General features: G+C 37.7%; 2 protein-coding genes across 7 annotated transcripts in view; one reads left to right on the forward strand and one right to left on the reverse strand.

Annotated features, from left to right (window-relative positions):
• Positions 1-9,841, forward strand: part of TRAF3IP3 (TRAF3 interacting protein 3) — a 48,682-nt gene extending 38,841 nt beyond the window's left edge. For all 3 annotated transcript variants that reach the window (XM_075196223.1, XM_075196224.1, XM_075196225.1), the window contains exons 11-15: positions 2,148-2,292; positions 4,734-4,796; positions 8,257-8,396; positions 8,954-9,067; positions 9,437-9,841. In XM_075196223.1, coding sequence (XP_075052324.1) covers positions 2,148-2,292; positions 4,734-4,796; positions 8,257-8,396; positions 8,954-9,067; positions 9,437-9,532 — 558 coding nt within the window. In that variant the 3' untranslated portion in view covers positions 9,533-9,841. The remainder of the gene's footprint in view (positions 1-2,147; positions 2,293-4,733; positions 4,797-8,256; positions 8,397-8,953; positions 9,068-9,436) is intronic.
• Positions 9,842-10,337: 496 nt separating this feature from the next.
• On the reverse strand, positions 10,338-16,323 carry C2H1orf74 (chromosome 2 C1orf74 homolog). Of its 4 annotated transcripts, none has more exons than XM_075196228.1 (2): positions 16,126-16,317; positions 10,338-12,189 (listed from the first exon to the last, which is right to left on the reverse strand). In XM_075196228.1, the coding sequence occupies exon 2, from the start codon at positions 12,141-12,143 to the stop codon at positions 11,367-11,369; it is 777 nt and encodes a 258-aa protein (XP_075052329.1). In that variant the 5' UTR covers positions 12,144-12,189; positions 16,126-16,317; the 3' UTR covers positions 10,338-11,366. The 4 variants fall into 4 exon arrangements, 3 of the variants coding, with proteins under 3 accessions (XP_075052329.1, XP_075052327.1, XP_075052330.1); XM_075196226.1 differs by having other exon boundaries at positions 10,338-12,194; XM_075196229.1 differs by having other exon boundaries at positions 16,122-16,181.
• Between the last annotated feature and the right edge of the window lie 1,946 nt (positions 16,324-18,269).

Genomic DNA, 18,269 nt, shown 5'->3' on the forward strand with positions numbered 1-18,269 from the left:
ATTACCAACAAAAAAGGGGTGTGCTCACATTGGGGCTGATTTACAGTTTGTATTAAATCTAGATATTGGGAGCAAATGTTGCACCTGGAAAACCCAATTTGTGCTGCAGGGGAAAAAATGTTAAATGCTCAACCTGATTTAGAGTTGTGAGGGGGACACAGCTTGACCCAACACAAGAATTCAGTGAAAAATAGAGTTGTCCAGTATGGACTTAATTTAGAGTTTGATGCATATAAAGGTATACAGAAAGATACATACTCAAAAAAAAAAGCATATGCGTGTATGTTGCGTTAGACGAATCTCAAAAACCGTAGTATTTTCGCTAGGTGTGAATAATTGCTTAGCAATAGTGTAGAGATGTGGCTTCACAGTGTTAGAGCAGCAGCGACTAACAACTACTAACACTATCTCTAGTTTCTTCAGTTTTGTCTTCCCTCTCTCTGACCACAACCTCCTTTCCTTCAGGCTCACCTTATCTCATGTCCTCCCTCTGCACCAAAATGCACACATACACAGTAACACCCAAGTACTCTTGATCAAATCAACTTCTAATTTTCACTAAAACAATTACTTTCTCCTATGACTGCACTGTCCTGCCGTAATCAGACTGCCACTTTTTAAAACCCATAATTTTGCTACCTATTTCAAAGACAAAATTCTCACTGTTTGACCACTTTCTCATGCCAAACTCCACCTCCTCCTATAATCCGCAATTCATTCTCTCCAGTAACTGAAAACAAAGTCTCTGCACTCATCTCATCATCTTACCCTACAACTTGTCCCCTTAACCCTATTCCCTCACAACTTCTGTGCTCTTTCCCCTACTGCATTCTCACCTCTTCATCCGCTTTCTCTCTTCACTAGCACATTTCCATCCTGCTTTAAACATGCGCTCGTCTCACCAATTCTAAAGAAACTATCTCTCGATCCAGCCTCTCTTTCCAACTACTGCCCTATTTCTCAACTGCCTGTCTCACTTTCTCTCCTCTTATTCCATTCTCGCCTATCTGCAATCAGGCTTCCGCCCCCAACATTCCACTGAAACCACTCTCACAAAAGTGATTAGTGATCTACTTACAGCAAAGTGTAAGGGTCATTTCTCTATACTCCTCCTCCTGGACCTCTCTGCTGCTTTGACACAAGCTGATCATCCTCTTCTCTTACACACCATTAATGCAATGGTCTTCGTGCACAGTTCTTTCCTGGTTTACTTCCTACATATCGAACCGCTCCTTTAGTTCAATTCAAATTACTCACCTTTACCTACAAAGCCCTAAACTGCATTACCCATTCATACATCTCCTATCTAAATACTCTCCCACTCTCATACGATCTACCTCTGTCCTGCGCCTCGCCTCGCCTCTGGTAGAGCACCCTCACAACTGTCCCATTCTCCATTCTAAGCACACTCTCCCCTCTTGCTTCCACTTAAAATGTATGTTGTTTCATGAGCAGGGGCTTCCCTACCCTTTGTTTTCATGTCTATATTTATTGTGTCTGCCTGTTATATGTATGTCCTTTTTTTCCATACTGTATGGCGCTACGATAATAGCTGTATTACCCTATTTGTATAAAATATAACACTGCATTAAAGTGTTGTATACACAATCATCAACATTTATTTATATAGCGCCAGCAAATTCCGTAGCCCTTTACAATTGGGATATATATACACAAGAGAGAATATTGTCTTTATTCATAAATGTGAGTCATATGTTCATACATTTAAAAATCCAGTGGCAATTTTCTTCTTCTCTGCACTAGTCCAAATGGAAATGCCAAAAAATGTATTGCACTTGCCCAGTCTCTTACCAAATTTAGTATGATTCTATAATGGAGGGCTGTTATTGTTTAAGGTTTACAATGATTAATATAAAGATTGCCAGAAAGTGTATGCTAGGGTTAGGAGTAGAGCCTTATTACAAGCGTAAATATTACAGTTATTGTGTGATGTCAATACAACGCTATGTAATAGGGGCACACTAGCAGCTCCTCTCAGTACTGTGACTAGAGACATTTTCTGACATATATCTCTTTGTTTCTGCTCCCCTGCATATACTGTATTTATAAGTTATACACAAACAATGCAGCCATTACAGACACATATTTTGCAATTGCATTTATAATAATTTTTCTTTTGTTTTCAGTGGGTGGAAATTCAAGACTCACAATGTCAACAACTTCAGAATCGCCTACAAAGCCTGGAGAAAGAGAAAGTTGAATTGCAGGCCTGGAATGAGCAGCTTCAGGAGGACATTGAGCTGCAGAAGGAGCAACAGATCTCTTTACAAGGTTTCTACAATTCATTTCTATGGAAGTACTTGGTGGAGGGTGGGTTATACCTAGAAAAATAATGGAAAAGGAGCAGAATAAAAAGAAAATTGTTGATTGTCCCCTCATAAATATGTGGGCAAGACCATATTTTTGTCCGCTAGAGTGATAATGTATTGATGTTGTTGGATTGTGCCATAGTTTAGATCCATGCACAATGCCCTGTTAGAAACTGCATGGTAATAACATGAATGTCCAATTTTGGTAAAACCAAAGGAAGGCAATAGATTTCTTAACACACAGAGGACCTTATTTGTGTGCGGTACAGAATTCTCTTTGGTGACTCACATGCCTCTATTTACTCTGGTGCGTTTAGAGTTCCCGCAAAGTGCATGGGTTTGCTAGCAAGATAGGAGTTTGGAGAGGAGCTGAATCTTGCACAGGCATACCTTGCCATTTGCCAATTATAATTTAGCCTTGTTTTTGCAAAGCCGTGCAATAATGAGATTTTGTTTTGGGAGTGAGATTATTGAATTTAGATAAAGGGCTGTAGAAGGATCATTTTTAAGGGCATTCCTCATTTTGTGGAAGATTGCACAGCCGTTTCTAATCTGCAAATGTAGTTGAATTTTCCACCAGATCAGAGCTGGCAGAAATCAAATCTTTATTAGAAGAAGAAAGTTATATTGTAGGTGCACTGACATTTGCTGATGATCGTGTAGATTTATAGTTGTAAGATATAACTTTTATTAAGTATTAGTTAAAATTGAGCGAAATATAGGTTAAAATGAATAAAAGTGCTCGCTATCTGTATATGTAATCTCTTTAAATATTAGGACTTATGCTGGTAAGGAATTATAGTAGCGCTGTGGTATTTGTTACATCAATTATATCTATTGCTCGTAGCCACATCTAGCTAACCTATCCCCTTGTGTTGAATTAGGCTGTAGTATTGCCAATCAGTACCAAGATGAATGATTAATAAGTTTTATCCATTAGCCATAAAGGTATTGAATACTGAATAGTACGGGGAGTGAATTGCGAACTACCTAAAGAATACCACCGAACTGACTCTGGGTATATCGGGGTATTATAGCAGCTGCCAGAATGAGATATCAAGTGGACAGACAGCGAGGACGCCGACGCGCGTTTCGCTAGGTCTGCTTTTTCCAAGGCAAAAAGGAAATCCAATCTTATATACTTATAATGGGGTGCATTTGCACCTTCCAGTTATACTTAAGCAGAAAAACGCATTTCTAGGTGCACTTTGTTCATGTAAAACAAACTCCAAGCCCACAAAAATGCCACATGTAACAAAGGAAGTCACAATGTTCCCTCACCATGATTAATTTAAGACCTAAATGGGGCTAAACAGAGTCGTATTTTAGGTGAAAAACAGAAATTATTTATACTTAGAGGTGGTTTTAAAATGGAAGGATTTTGCACTTTGATATGAAGTTTAGACTTTTGCACATTGTGCATCTTCAGATATTTCTGCCTCCCCACAAATTAGCTTTGATAGTCGTTTCCAAAGCCTGGAAGGTAGGTATGCACATTGAGGTGCGCTGGGCACTCCAGATAAGCGCAGTAGGGCAAAACAAAGACATTTGCGGCCCACATCTTGAGCATATTGTAAGTGACCTACAGTGTGTACCAGGAGACTATGCACTGATATTTTTTTGTGTGTTTGGAGAAAGTAGAGTTTATTCTTTGCGCATTACACCCGTAACCAGGTTTTGTTTAATATATATAGTGTTTAGGTAGCATTTTGGCCCCCTTTCCTTGTTATGGCCCACGTAACACCGAGAGATGTCAGTGTAATACATGTCACCAGTGCATATTCCTGCAACCACTGTATTAGTTACGTGGTGACTGGCAGCACAAGTAGATCTATTTGAAGGGAGAACTCTGTACCTTCCAGTGATTTTGCTGCTAATGCAATGATTGCAGGAGGAAACGCAGGTTATTGTCACACTGCACTCTTCCATGTAGTCGGTGAGTGCAGTAACGGGAGGGAGAGGTGGAGCAGCAGCATGATGGGTTCTGAAAGTGAAAAGAGAAAAGTGCACTTTAGACAAAATTTTCACTTTATCTGATGAGAGGAACAGACTGTACCCAATGAATTGGATAATGTCAACAGTGAGCGACCCCATACAGAACAAAGCAAAAGTGCTGTATGTTTGTTTATTTTAATATTGTGATTGTGTCCCTATAATACATTGTTATGACATTTCCCTTTCCAATATTTTAAAGTTCTTTTTTAAAGTGGCTTTGTTTAAAAGAGACTAGATATCCCAACTGATTAAAATGTCAGTACGTGCTTGACAGAGAAAACTTTGGAAAGTTAATGGAAAAATAGTGTTCTTTGAAACAAAATGCAATTAAAATACACAGTACTATGTTCCAGCAAAAAAAAACTTTTTTTTTGTAGATGGCTAACCATGGTAGTTCTTCTCTTTTAGATAGACTGAGGAATGCAGAGGAGCAAAAACTAAAGATGCGGACACAAATGAATGCATTACAAAGTAAGTTATTATTAGTGGTTGATGTTTAGGGCTTGTTCACACCTATCCGCTGTTAATGTGCTTTTCAGCCGCTGAACCATTGCCTGAAAATCACATTAAAACAGAATGAATAGTTTCCCTTTGTGTCATTCCCATTGCGTTCTAAAATTTTAATGCTGCGTTTAGCACTTTAGGAGACAGTACGCTCTGTTTATCATTCACTAACGCATGCTTTTAGTACAATAGATGTATTGGTAATACACAACTCATAGAAAATACATTTAAAAATCCATTACTAAAGCACACATTAATTTTTTTCTATTTCAGAGCATATGTGTGAATAAATGCTGAAAGATATAGTTCTGTGTTTACTAGTTCCGCATGTATCTTATTCTGTGAATTTTTGAACTCCATCTCATATCAAAATGATATACTTACATACTTACACTTAGGGTTGGTACTTCTGTATACTCACTTCAAGCCCAATGTCAATAAAAATGATCTACGTTCTTAAGTTACAGACTACTTTAAATTGTTATTTATGAAAATACTTTTTGGAGAGAGATATAGGACTGCATCCAAGCTTCTTATCCTGTAAATGCACTTCAAAATAAATGATGAAACCAAATGAAAATCTATGTATATAATGTATTGGGGTTTATATACTATACAATGACCTGATTGCAAAGTAGTAATTCTTACACCGAAATGACTGCCAAGTACTCTTGAACGCCTGGCATTGAACATCTAAACATACATTGTGTCAATGCTATGTGAATATTTGGAAAGCATTTAAGCTCCCTTCACAAAATGGTAGAAACATTTAGAAAAGTAACTATATCAACAACAGTCAATGTGGAAGATCAAAACACCATTTACATTGATGAAATGGCATCAAGGAAATACACAACCACACAATGAACACGTCCCCACCTGGCTGCATTATTCATGCATCGCAAGTTAAGCTGTCAGTTTTCTGATAAAATAAGAGAATTATTACATGGAATAAAATATCTCTGTCTCCCATCTGCTGCAATGATCTAATGTGAAGCAGTTAGGACAGTTTTTCCTCTTGGAATGGTTGTACGAGTCCCTCTAGTGGCTACTATTATACTGCTAATTATAGGATTCATACTTTCACATACAAACTTCCAAGTTTAATACATTGTGAACTACTTTACTGCTATATGTTTTGAGTTATGTTAATGGGTTTCATATCTTTATATGTAGGTTTGATTATGTGATAAGTCTTTGGATGAGGTTTACAATCAGTGGTGTAGCTACAGGCCCGAGTCCTAGTGCAGAGTCTTAGTCCCATGCCCACTCCTTATAACATACACTAGTGTCCAGCATACAATCAGCCCCTGTGATCAACATATACCATAGCTATGCAAAGATTTCTTCCTTTTTATTTTCACATTTTCACACTTTTTCTTCCATCTTGGAATTAAAATTGATTTATTAAGTCTTACCATTGTTCAGCACTCAATATTTTGTCATGTAAAATAAAAAAAAAACAATTTATATGACAACTGATTGCATAAGGACTTATTTAGGTATATCACAAAAAATTAACAGTTTTTAATTGCTGTGTTTTTATTTTTAGTTCATTAGGAAACAGTGTAAGTTATTTTTTTACATCAGAATTACATGCGGAGCGATGGTAACAATCCCTAAATAATTACATTATGATTCCGTGATGTAAGAAAATAAAATGTGAATACTGTTTAGCCACTGTATGCCACACTATTGATTATATTATTCAATATGTTGCATAACCCATTCACTACTCAAACTATTAGAATTATCATTGGTCCACAACCATTTAACTGCCAAATGACTCAATATTCTCATTCTTTATAGCCAATACCTCATTTAGTGACTCCATATTTATTTTCCCTATGGTCCACAACAGTTTTATTGTGGTTCAATATTTAATATGTTTTGTGTCATAGCAAATGATAATATGAGTGACTTGGCAGGTTGTGGATTATAACTGAAGTGATGGTCGGGAATTGCATAGGTGGAAGTCTTGTGAGAGGTGATTATCAAAGACAAATCTATGAGTGCATGAGGAAGACTATTAAACATGAGATATATGAAGAAGTGGTGTTGAAAGCTTTGCAGAGGAGGTTGAATGATTTGAATTATAGTCTGAAGGATATGGGGAACCAGTGTAGGGTTTTGCAGAGTGGTGGCAAATGTGGGGTGGTGACTTACTAATTTAGGATGGATTGAAGCAGGAACAGATGGGTTAGGGCAGAGGTGCCCAAACTCAATCCTCAAGAGCTACCAACAGTTTTCACGATTTCTTTAATCATGCAGAGGTGAGTTAATCTATTTTTCTGGGTCAGTAATTATAACTGTTGGTAGCTCTTGAGAACTGGGTTGGAGCACCTCTGGGTTAGGGTAATGTCAGATAGAATACTGCAACCTCCTCCTATCTGGAAGGCTATAAGAGAATGGATAAGAATTTTGATTGCATCTCTGATAAGAAAACAGTATTCTAGTGACATTTAGGGGGGTATTCAATTGTCCGCGGGTTCGAGCGGACGATTGAATACGGACAAAAACTAATACCGTTAATACGGTAATCTCTCTCAGGGAGCTGCGAGCTGAAATCCAGCGAGTAAATTACCGTATTAACGTTTTTTCGGTTATTACGGTAATCGTGCGCGGACTGCAGGATTTTCGGCAATCCCGCCGACAATTGAATACCCCCCTTAGAAGAGGAATTCAACTTTTATCAACACTGGCCCAAATAAGTGAGAGATTGGTTAATGAGTGATCTTTTGGCTATGAAAATTCGATTCATTAGGTAATGGTATACAAAGTTTGTGGGTTTTTTGGGGAGACTATTTCAGTCACATAATAAGTGAGCCATTCAACAATTTCACAAAAAATTTAACTCCATTTCCACAAAGGAATTATCTTACAACATTCTACCAACACATGGTGGAGGGTAGTTTTCCACAATTTTGCCAAAACAACTGGACTAAAGGGAATATCTTGTGTATCTTTACATGGATTTCCTTTCCTGTAACTCCGTTACTTAGACCCTAACTAATGTCATAGATGCCAATAATCTAGTCACTAACTACACTAAGCAAATGTGAAAAGGTAAGAGTCCACTGTTTGCTCATTTTTACAATAGTATTCCTGAAAACCTGTCTATTCTTGGAGTAGACTCTCTCATTTCTCCCTTTCCATCGATTTTCCTTTACCGCTTTAGTTGTAGGTACATCAGTACAAATAGTTTAATTTCCCTGACTGTAACAAGCAGCAACAAAATTGAAGTTGATACCTGGAATTTGAGAAAGTAAAAGAGTTAGGTGGATTGGTTCTACACAAAATGCTCAGTTGGTTTTAATACTACAGTAAATAACACAAATCAGGAATAGCCTTTTTTTAATAAATGGTTTTGTTATTTGGTGTTTCTAGCTTTCAGTCTAACACCCGAAATACTACTTTGCTGTTCCAGGTGAACTTGCAGCATTAGAGCACAGAAGTTTTTCAAATTTTGATAAAGACACAACATTACAAGTGCGGGATACAGATGAAGCACTGCAGAGTGATCAATTCCAGATTGTTATGGAGAAACTAATGACAAAAGAGAAAGAGGTAAATATGTACCCATTTGCCGCTGAGAAACTCCTAGAGAATCATACTGACCGTTCGTCTAATTCACTTGTATATAGGAGAGGAGGTTTTTAGTGGACTAGTGCAATATGAGTGAACTGATTTAGCTAATGTTAAATCTTCAAATTAATTAAATTACGGTAAGGCTGGCTAGCCACTGGCTTTGCTTCAGAACACTAGTGACTTTGCATGTCATACGTAATTATAGTTGGCATGCGGTGGTTAATGTGCTGTTTTGTAGTTGATGTGGTCAACTGAGGACACTCCATTGCTCCCACTTCGTTGTTGTGGTGAACACAAGTAAAGAGAGCAGGCATTGAGGGGAAAACGGCACCACAATGCAGCAATCTTGATCATAAGGGCAAATGTCAGCTGGTATGAGGTGATTTCAACCAATGGATTCCATTCCTATACTCATTTACATGCTTTTAAAAAATTCATGTATTTTGACTTCAGTGGGTAAGGGGCCTAACTGTATTTTTTTTTCCTCCAAATCTCCAGTCTTTCAATGTTAATTATGATCTTGTTGTGTCTGCCAGTGTGCAGGTCTGAAGACTGAAATAGAGTTGATAACTGAAGAATATCATTCATGTCAGAGAAAATTGCAGCAGTGCCGAAATGAGTTGAAGGGAACTCACAAATGGAAACTAAAGGTATCTTGGTAAAGTTAGTTTTGGGTTGTTCCATTTAGTCAAAGCAGCCCTTGGACCAGATAGAACTTTGCATTTCATTCCCAATTAAAGTTTTCCAAGCAACTTTATTATCGATCTAAAGCAGTTTTTTTTACATATTAATATGAATTGCAGTGGTAGCTGGGGCTGGTGGTGGATAGAACAGGCCACTGCCCATGTTCTGAATCCAGTTTACTTAATTGGGGTGCTCATTTGTAGGGTTCCTGCTGGCCAAATGGTCATTAGATACTCTTTTTTTTTTACTAGCAATAAAACAAACTGAACTCTAAAACACTCAACTGTCCCTATAAAATGCTTGTATTCCATGCCAAATAATCTGTCTCCCCACAGACACGCTGCTCTTGCTGGGCGCCGATCTTCCTACTGCTGTTTGCTGTAGTATTGACATTCCTTTTCTCTACGGATGTGGATCGTTATCTATACTGAAACTTCAAACTACCTCAAGCTTATTAACTGATAGAATTATTTTATACCAAAACTTGTTTTTTTGACTGAAGTTACTAGTGTTAGTTAAATATATTTTTTTTAGAAAGAAACATTGTTTCACGGTAATGCTTTCTGGCATAGTTATCTAAGGAAACATGGATGTAGCTACTAAAGAAGTCATGCAAAATGTACTTGCCTGTTTTCATATTAACAATGTATTGCAGTGTTCTGTAATTTCTATTTGAATAGTCTATAAAGCACAGTGCCCAACCTATCGGTAGTTGAATAATTAAAAAGAACACCAACACATTTCTGCAGAATTGTTATGGTTCTAAAGATATCCCAAAAGGACAGTGAATATTATTGAACTTAATTGATCTTTAATGGTTTATCATTTTCACCATGTAGCTGCATTATTTCCCTAATTATACATTACCACTTGGTGGCTAATTAATGCAAGTAGGATTAGGAAGTTTGGACTGAGTGAATGACACCATGAATGTGTGAAGTCAAATCTTCAAACCTGATATTGAGGCCCCCATTCTCCACTGCTCCTGGTCATTTCATCTTCCTTCCGTTGTTCTCACATGCGCTCTGCTGGCCTGCCTTATTAAAGGACCCATACAAATATCCCCTGTAGTAGCTCCTCACTCACCCTCCATGGCCCATATGAGAGTACGCGTAGCACATTTTAAAAAACAAAACGGAGGATTGGCATTAAAGACCCCACTTACAACGCACGGTTTAATCTCATCAGACCACGAGGTGTGCTTTGCACATAAATAACCAGTCCATTAACAAGATCAAGGATATTCTCCAAAGAGGCAAAATGGGTTTTATTGCAATAAAATATCAAAAACTAGTCTGATAAGTTAAGAAATGTTTGTTTTACAAAATATAATGGTATATGTCAAATGTTACTCCAACACAGTAATTTTTTTTTATCAAAAAAAAAAGTCACCAAATTTTTATTTTTTTTAAGGTGCATTGGCAACATGTCCCATGCAATTTGCCTGGCACTTTCCTAAATGTCTGAACTAATTTATAGGCTCAAATTTGTGTTTTTCTTTATTTACTTATGGTATGGTGCAAAGCACAAGCCTTTATTTTGGGAGACAAAAGAGAAAGGGTGGGGGAGAGGCATGGTAAGCAAAAGTTTAGCCATTTTGCCTGATATAAGTTGACAGTGTCTTTTTGTGCTCTAAAGGTGTGCACACTTACTCATGTTGCCCACAGGAACTGTGCGCTACTATATGGAACCAAATAAATAAAAAACAAACAAACAAAGGGACATACAATATTCGGAAAATATTAAAAGTCTTAACCTGGTTTTCCACTGTATCCATAAATTAAAAAAAAAAATCCTAAAACTGCATTAGGTGCAAATATGCACTTCACCATATCCATCAATAAAAGCAATGTCTGATTGGTACACAAAGCTCAAACAATAAACCACAGTATGTCAGTCTTGATTGTTGCAAGATCAGTAGCCACATTCCATGACCATCTCTGTTACTGTTACCACCCATCTGTCCTTCTGTACAGTGCGATTTTCTTTCCACTCACCCCATTAATATGAACACATCAGATATTTAAAATACATTGTTGTATAGGATAGGAAGGAGCCGGTATTCCACATTAGTATCCAATTACATATCAAAGGCTATGATTTATATATTAAACTAGGAAATACTTTAAAGACCAGCAAATTCATCACAAATTAACCAATAGGCATTTTAAATAATTCAACCAATAGAGAGAGCATCATGTAGCATGGACTGTGTAAGTGATAGAGCAATCATACCTATACCATTCACAATATTCATATGATCTTTTACAGAGCAACAGCTGGTAGTATTACAGTTTCTGTGAGGATTTCAAGGTCTGTGAAATGATCTTGTCCATGAAACATGTGTCTCAGGTCCTTGCTCCAGGCCTGTAGTGGTAATTGCAAAGAAAAATATATTGACTCTGGAATTGTGAAAGAATACATCTGCATTGTATGCAAGTCTATTTTAGAACACGTTGTCTGGACAATGAAACGCTTCAGTGGGATAAGAGACAAGCAATTCTCAAAGTTTTTTGTGGTGTCGAACCAGTAAACAGCTGGGTAATGCAGAAGGAAACCAAACATGGTGCAGAGGTTCCACTCAGGACAAATGATGTCTCCTAGTGAGATGGTTCCTGGCTGTTCATCCAGGTAAGGTCTTAGATATGTTAAGAGGTCCAAAAGATGACATCGGATATGGCAAAGTTGATCTTGGTTAAATATCTTGGGTTGCTGAAGCCAGGCAGAAACATCCATTACATGTAAATCTTGACTCTGTAATAATGTACTCAGGCAAGAGACTGCCCTTGACACACGGATAATAAGAATAGTCTCTGACATGTTAAGAACATGGAGAGGTCCCTTTATGAAACCCATCTGTTGAAGCTCCTGAAGGTATGCCTGGATCTGTAACTTACCTGCTGCACTGAAATCATAAAGGAAACATGGCTTTAGTCCACAGTCAACAGACAGTATTTCAGCAGCAAGTTTCAGGGCAAATGACCTCTTTAACCCTTTAAGATGGTTCTTCGCTGCCGAGTGCAGATCCATGATGAGGGACATTGCTGGAGTAATGAAGGAAGTGTTGACTCGTCTCAAGTTTTCCCATCTACCCTGCAGCAAAAACACCTTCAGTGAAACATTGATGACTATACTGGCAGTAAACTGCCAATGCTATACTTTAAAGATGTAAATGTCACATACATTTAAATTTCAGTGCAACTTTTTATGAGCACAAAATAAGTAAGCAGCAGCTCAGTTTAGGCAGCACTGTACTATACAGCAGCCGCGGCGTTGTCAAAGAAGCGTCCGCGGCGGTGCTGTATACAGCACCGCCGCAGACGCTTCTTTGACAGCGCCGCGGCTGCTGTATAGTACAGTGCCAATATGTAGGGCACTTCTTTAACGGAGGGGAGTCTGGGTCTCCAGAAACCCTCCCCCCTGCGTGCACCCATTAATATATATTACACACACACACACATTTTTGACAAAAATATTGACACCCTAGACTTAATATTTGGTTGTATGGGTCTTTGGTGAAAATAACTGCTAGCAAGCTTCCTATAGCCATGAATGAGCTTCACTTTATGTGCAAACAGCTCCAGTTCTCCCAGATTTGAAGATGCCTTCTGCCAACTGCTGTGCTCAGGTCTCTCCTCAGGTGTTCTATGGAATTTGGATCTGGGGTTAAATATATAAAGTGCAGTTATGGCAAATCGCTAATTTTCTGCAATATTGTTGCACAGACTTATGTCAATTTAATTAAAGGCAAAATTTAACATTAAATAAATCATCATTTTAAATCTAGCCAGTAATGGCGCCGAAAATCATAGATTTTGCCAAAATCGCAGTTTGATAAATTTACTCCATGAACTCATTGCTGGCCACAAACAGTCCAGCATCTTGTCTTGAAAAAATATTTTTGAAATGTGTTTGGGGTCAGCTGTGATACTGGGTTCAACATTGCCTGGTTACCTCCAGATTTCATGATACCATACACACATTGAAGACACCTAGTGCTAGATACAGCCCAGCAAAACCAAAACATCATTAAAATCACCCTGTTTGACTGTAGGAAAGGTGTTATTTATGCCTCATTTTGCTTCCTGTAAATATAGGGATGACGCGTTTTACAAAAAAAAACACTCTAGTTTAGTCTCATCTGTTCATTGGGCATTCTCCCAGAGGGAATTTAGCTTGTTTTGGCAAACTCCGGTCTGACTTTCTTATGTCCCCTATCTCAGCATTCAGGCCTTCCTGGGCTGCCTACCATATATCTCCCTTTCATTGCAGTGGCAATGGATGGTGCAAGGTGAAACTATCATATATTGTCTCTAAAGGCTAGCTTGAATAAGTACTGCAGTTAATCGAGGTACTTTCTCCACCAATCGAACAATCTTGAGCTGCACTCTCCCATTCAGGCATCTCTTGCTGTTAAGTGCATATAAGTTGGGTACAGTGCCATGGGCCTTAAACTTCCTAATAACATTACGTTCGGAGGTAACCGGAACATCAATGTCTCTGGAGATTGATTTGAAGCCTTGAGATTGTCAACAATGCTTGCCAACAATTTTCCGTGTGACCTCCCCAGACAATTCTCTGGCTTTCTTTTCTCTATGCTCACTGAAGTACACACAGTGACACAATATTTACATTTAAGGATTTCTGTGTTGAATAAGCTACAACTATGTTTCAACATTTTATTATACTGCAGAAAAGAAAAAAAATAGATAAGGGGGATACAAAGATATTTTTTAATTTCAATAATTTTCTTGAAAGAAATGGTGCATTATTAGAAAAAACTGCAATGGTCCCAATATTTTTAGCCACGACTGTAGAAGAAAGTTAAACCACCCATAGGTAAAAACCATTGTTGAATTAAAGGTCTTATTAGCCTAGAGAAGCGGTTCCCAAAGTGTGCGCTGGGGCTTCCAGGGGTGCCGAGGCCAGGGGAAAACAAAATGACCAAACCGGCGGCGCCCGTGACCCAGCATCCTCCTTGCTTATGTCAGGCGTGATGTCATCACATCCGACATATTCAGTGAGCAGCGGCGGGAGAGAGGAGGATGCTTGGTCCCAGGCACTGCCGGATTGGCAAGAAGACAGAAGAAATAAAAGAAGGCCAATTATGGTAAGTAACGAAACGGAGGGTAAATGGTGATAGGAATCAGCAATTGAGGGGCAAAAGAATGAAGGGGGCACAGGGTGCGAGGAGGAACGAAAAGGAAAAGGAAAAAAATGATATCCACCAGGATCATAGGAGGACAATTTACAGAACACAGAATTAAGCAGTAAATTATGTATTTTAAATGTCTGTGCTCTATCTACAATCTATTTTATTAAAATCCTATGGCAGCAGTGTGAAAGCGTTATCAGAGGCAGGGATGGCTATATAAGTAACCATGACATTACAAGACATAGGAACCCATGGTTATGCCAATAAGTGGGGAATAAATATTAATCACATGAACATAAAAATGTCAAAAGTACTAAGGGAGGGCAAAGTAGATGTATTCACATATGTGCCAACATTTAGAAGACCTTTCCGGGAACAATGTAGGGGCCCTTAATCACTGGCGCTTTTTAATGCGAGTGCAAATCACTCAACTGCTTGTTAAAACCCAGTGAAGTCTAAGGGCTAGATTTACTAAGCTGCGGGTTTGAAAAAGTGGGGATGTTGTCTATAGCAACCAATCAGATTATAGCTTTCATTTATTTAGTACCTTTTACAAAATGACAGCTAGAATCTGATTGGTTGCTATAGGCAACATTCCCACATTTTCAAACCCGCATCTTAGTAAATCTAGCCCTAAGTGACCATATCCATTTCATTCATTCATACTAGCGTCTACATACATTTGCACTGCTGGTATTTTTTATATTTTATTTTTTTAAGACTGCTTGTTCCATTTTCATTGCCTTCAAATCATATCACCACAACTTGACAAAAAATGTCTATAATCAATATAAGTGGTTAACAGGAGTTGTTAAACCACCATTGTGCTGTATTTTTCCAAATACCAATGAACCATATTTCAATTAAGTTGTGTGCTACATGTAATATTCCCACTGAAATTAATGATATGGTATAAAAGAATGGCGTTACTGGGGCTCCTCTCACCACCCACCAATCACATCACAACTAGCAAGGGAAACCAGTTGTATTTGGTTGCAGCAGGGCTCCTTCCTACCAAGCAAAGTTTCTTTTTCCCCCCAGTGAATTACAATAGGAAGATTTTCATATGGATTTCAGAATGATTAAATATTATCCTTAAAGATTTGTATAATATGTAGGCACTAAACAAAACATTAAAAAAACAAAAAACAAACATTAAATAAACAAACCAGCTGTGTCTGTCTAATCTGTACATGGATTTCACTACAGCAGGGTAACCCCACACTAGTATCCTTGTATTTAGTGCTTCACATTGGTTAAGGAATTTGGGTGGGGGATTTGGGGGATCATACTGTCTTTTTATGATTAATATATTAACCCACTTCTATGGCCCATTCATTTTAATATGGTTTCATCATGTAGCAGAAGTGCTGAAAACTTTAATGAATGGGCTATTGAAACAATGGGAAAAGCTCTGCACTGGTTGCACAAACACACATCATCATGTCACACACATATTAACAGCATACTAGACACTTATGAAGCATAAATACATAGTGTTTATAGCTTTGGGGTTTTGTTTTTTTGTACTTCCGTTTTTTTGACACAAACGCAAAGCCAGTTGGAAAGAGCCCTAACACTTTTAAGATGTAAACAATGAACATCATATGCAGACATAGATCACTGAAATATCAAATATAATACGACCACTGGGTAGAATCATAACATTTCTATTGCAATTCGGCTCATACTTACCACCACTAATAACTGCATTCGTCAAAGTCCAAAAGCTAAGGAATAAATGCTGAAAACCTGGGATTAGCCATTGGAGACAAATGGCAACTATGAATTTAGATTCTTCTTAAATGTCTTTAGCTTTCAGAAATCCCAACACCACTTTACACATATTCCCCACTAATACCCACCTACCATCTAATGGGCGAAACAACAAGATGCACGTGTCTCTGGTCTCTGCATGTGCACGCTGTACACATGTCTATGTCTCTGCATCTGCACGCCGTACACATGGAGCTGAAGGTTCTTCCTTCTTCCGGGTCACATGATCAGGGTTGTTATGACCACATTCCTAGTTAAAGGGACATGATAACATGACCACCTCTTGCTGTGGGATAGGTGTTAGCAGCATGCATGGCTACAGTAATAGTTACGAAAATCAGTTTACAAAGTTAACTATCTTTAGTCCAGGAATTAGCATTCTTTGTTATATCTAGAGAGGTGCGTGCGTGTTAGTTATATATCTTCATTGTGTTCAACTAGGTACAGACTCTTCATGTGCGTGGTAAAATAGCAGCAGCTGTAGCAAGCTACTGTCACCAGTGCAGTAGTTATTTACATTACAACAGGTTACTTAATTTTTAACATTGTGAATAGATATTTTGGAGATAGAAACTCATTGCCATATGAATACTTTTTTTGTTTTATGATATAAAGGTTTTAATATTTGATTGTTCAGCTTACAGGGGACTCGGCTAACAGACATCTTAATTGGATGCTTTGAAACAAGATTTGTCATTAAATAGCAGAATACCTTAAATGCCATATTTTAGTTACAATTACATTGGTCAATAAATGAAGGCTAATTGTATTGTTTAGTATATTACCTGTTGCACAGTTTAGTATTACTGACTTAATGTAAGGTGCTACTAATAAGCAAAACACATATTGCTAATGTTGAGTCAAGTGTTTTGTTATGTTATATCTGGTATTATATGCATAGCTGGGAAATGCTAAACATGTTGCCCAACACATTTTCTAAATTGTAAAGTTTACTATATGAAACTTTCAATAGCAGTATAATACAAAAAAAAATATGGTGGTAATAACTGAATCTTATAGTATTGTTAAATTAAATGAATTCGAAATATCACAGAAGTGATTTAATCATACATGTTTATCTGTCTGTTAAACAGTAATTGCTAGTCAGCTATGGGTTCTTCAACAGTCACACAGATGGAAAAGCATGCTGCCTTTCTGGTTGTAAACGGAGATTGTGATAGTGGCAAGTGCAGCAAGCCAGGGCTACATTTATCATGAAGGCTACATAGCCACATGCCTGGGGCAACTATTTTTAATTTTTGCAACTGTGTCTTTACTATTTTTCCCCATTCAGAACAATGAAGGGAGCTGATGGATATGGGAACATGAGGACAATTACTTATTTAGGACATATCTATTTACAATCCCCAGGATAGCATCATGCTAAATATAGCCTTAGGGTAGTGACTAACAATACTATAGTGTCCCATGGAGATGAGAATTGTAATTTCCCATTCTACAGTGTTCTTTCACTTTAATGTCTAGCTGCTTGTACATACCAAATAATACAATTTTGAATGCACGTCATTAGCATATAGTCAAAATAGGATATATAGGGGCCTTGAATTTTTTCCATTATTGCTATAGCAATTATTGATTTTATAAAGAAAGTCAGATTATAATAAACATTGATGATCAATAAAATGCTGTTACACTGGCACCTTGAAGCCTACATAATTGTGTAATTATCAGCAGTGTTCTTTTTCTCTGAAGCTCAAACAGGTTCATCCAGTTTGGTCATAACATAACACAGGCACTGTACAGGAGGCCTTGTTTCAACTCACCAAGACCTTATCAGCACATCTAAAGATACTGCAATATCAGTTAACTGTTTAATGGGTCTAGGTGAAATCAGTGTACATTTCTGCAAGCAAACTAGACAATAAGAAAAGGAACAAACAAGCAGCGGACTGAGTAAAAGAGATAAGTGACCAACACTAAACCCAATGAAATAGTGAAATACAGGGTTAAACTCTAGTAATGTACACCAGGAGTTACTAATATGTGGTCCCATGAATTTTAGATGGATTTCTGTGAGCTCTTTTTTTTGAAACCTAAAAGCCCTATACGGTGGCAGGAAATAACATCCTAGAAGGCTCATAAGGACCTTCTAAGAACAAAATGATTACGAAAACCAAACCTGAATTGCGGTATGTAAAATAAAAGTTATTAAGAGATTGCCCCTGATATTGCATTCTTATTTTTAGGCATATAATCTAACTTCTACTATCTCATTT

This window comes from Mixophyes fleayi, chromosome 2 (genome assembly GCF_038048845.1).
Source record: "Mixophyes fleayi isolate aMixFle1 chromosome 2, aMixFle1.hap1, whole genome shotgun sequence".
Taxonomy (NCBI): Eukaryota; Metazoa; Chordata; class Amphibia; order Anura; family Limnodynastidae; genus Mixophyes; species Mixophyes fleayi.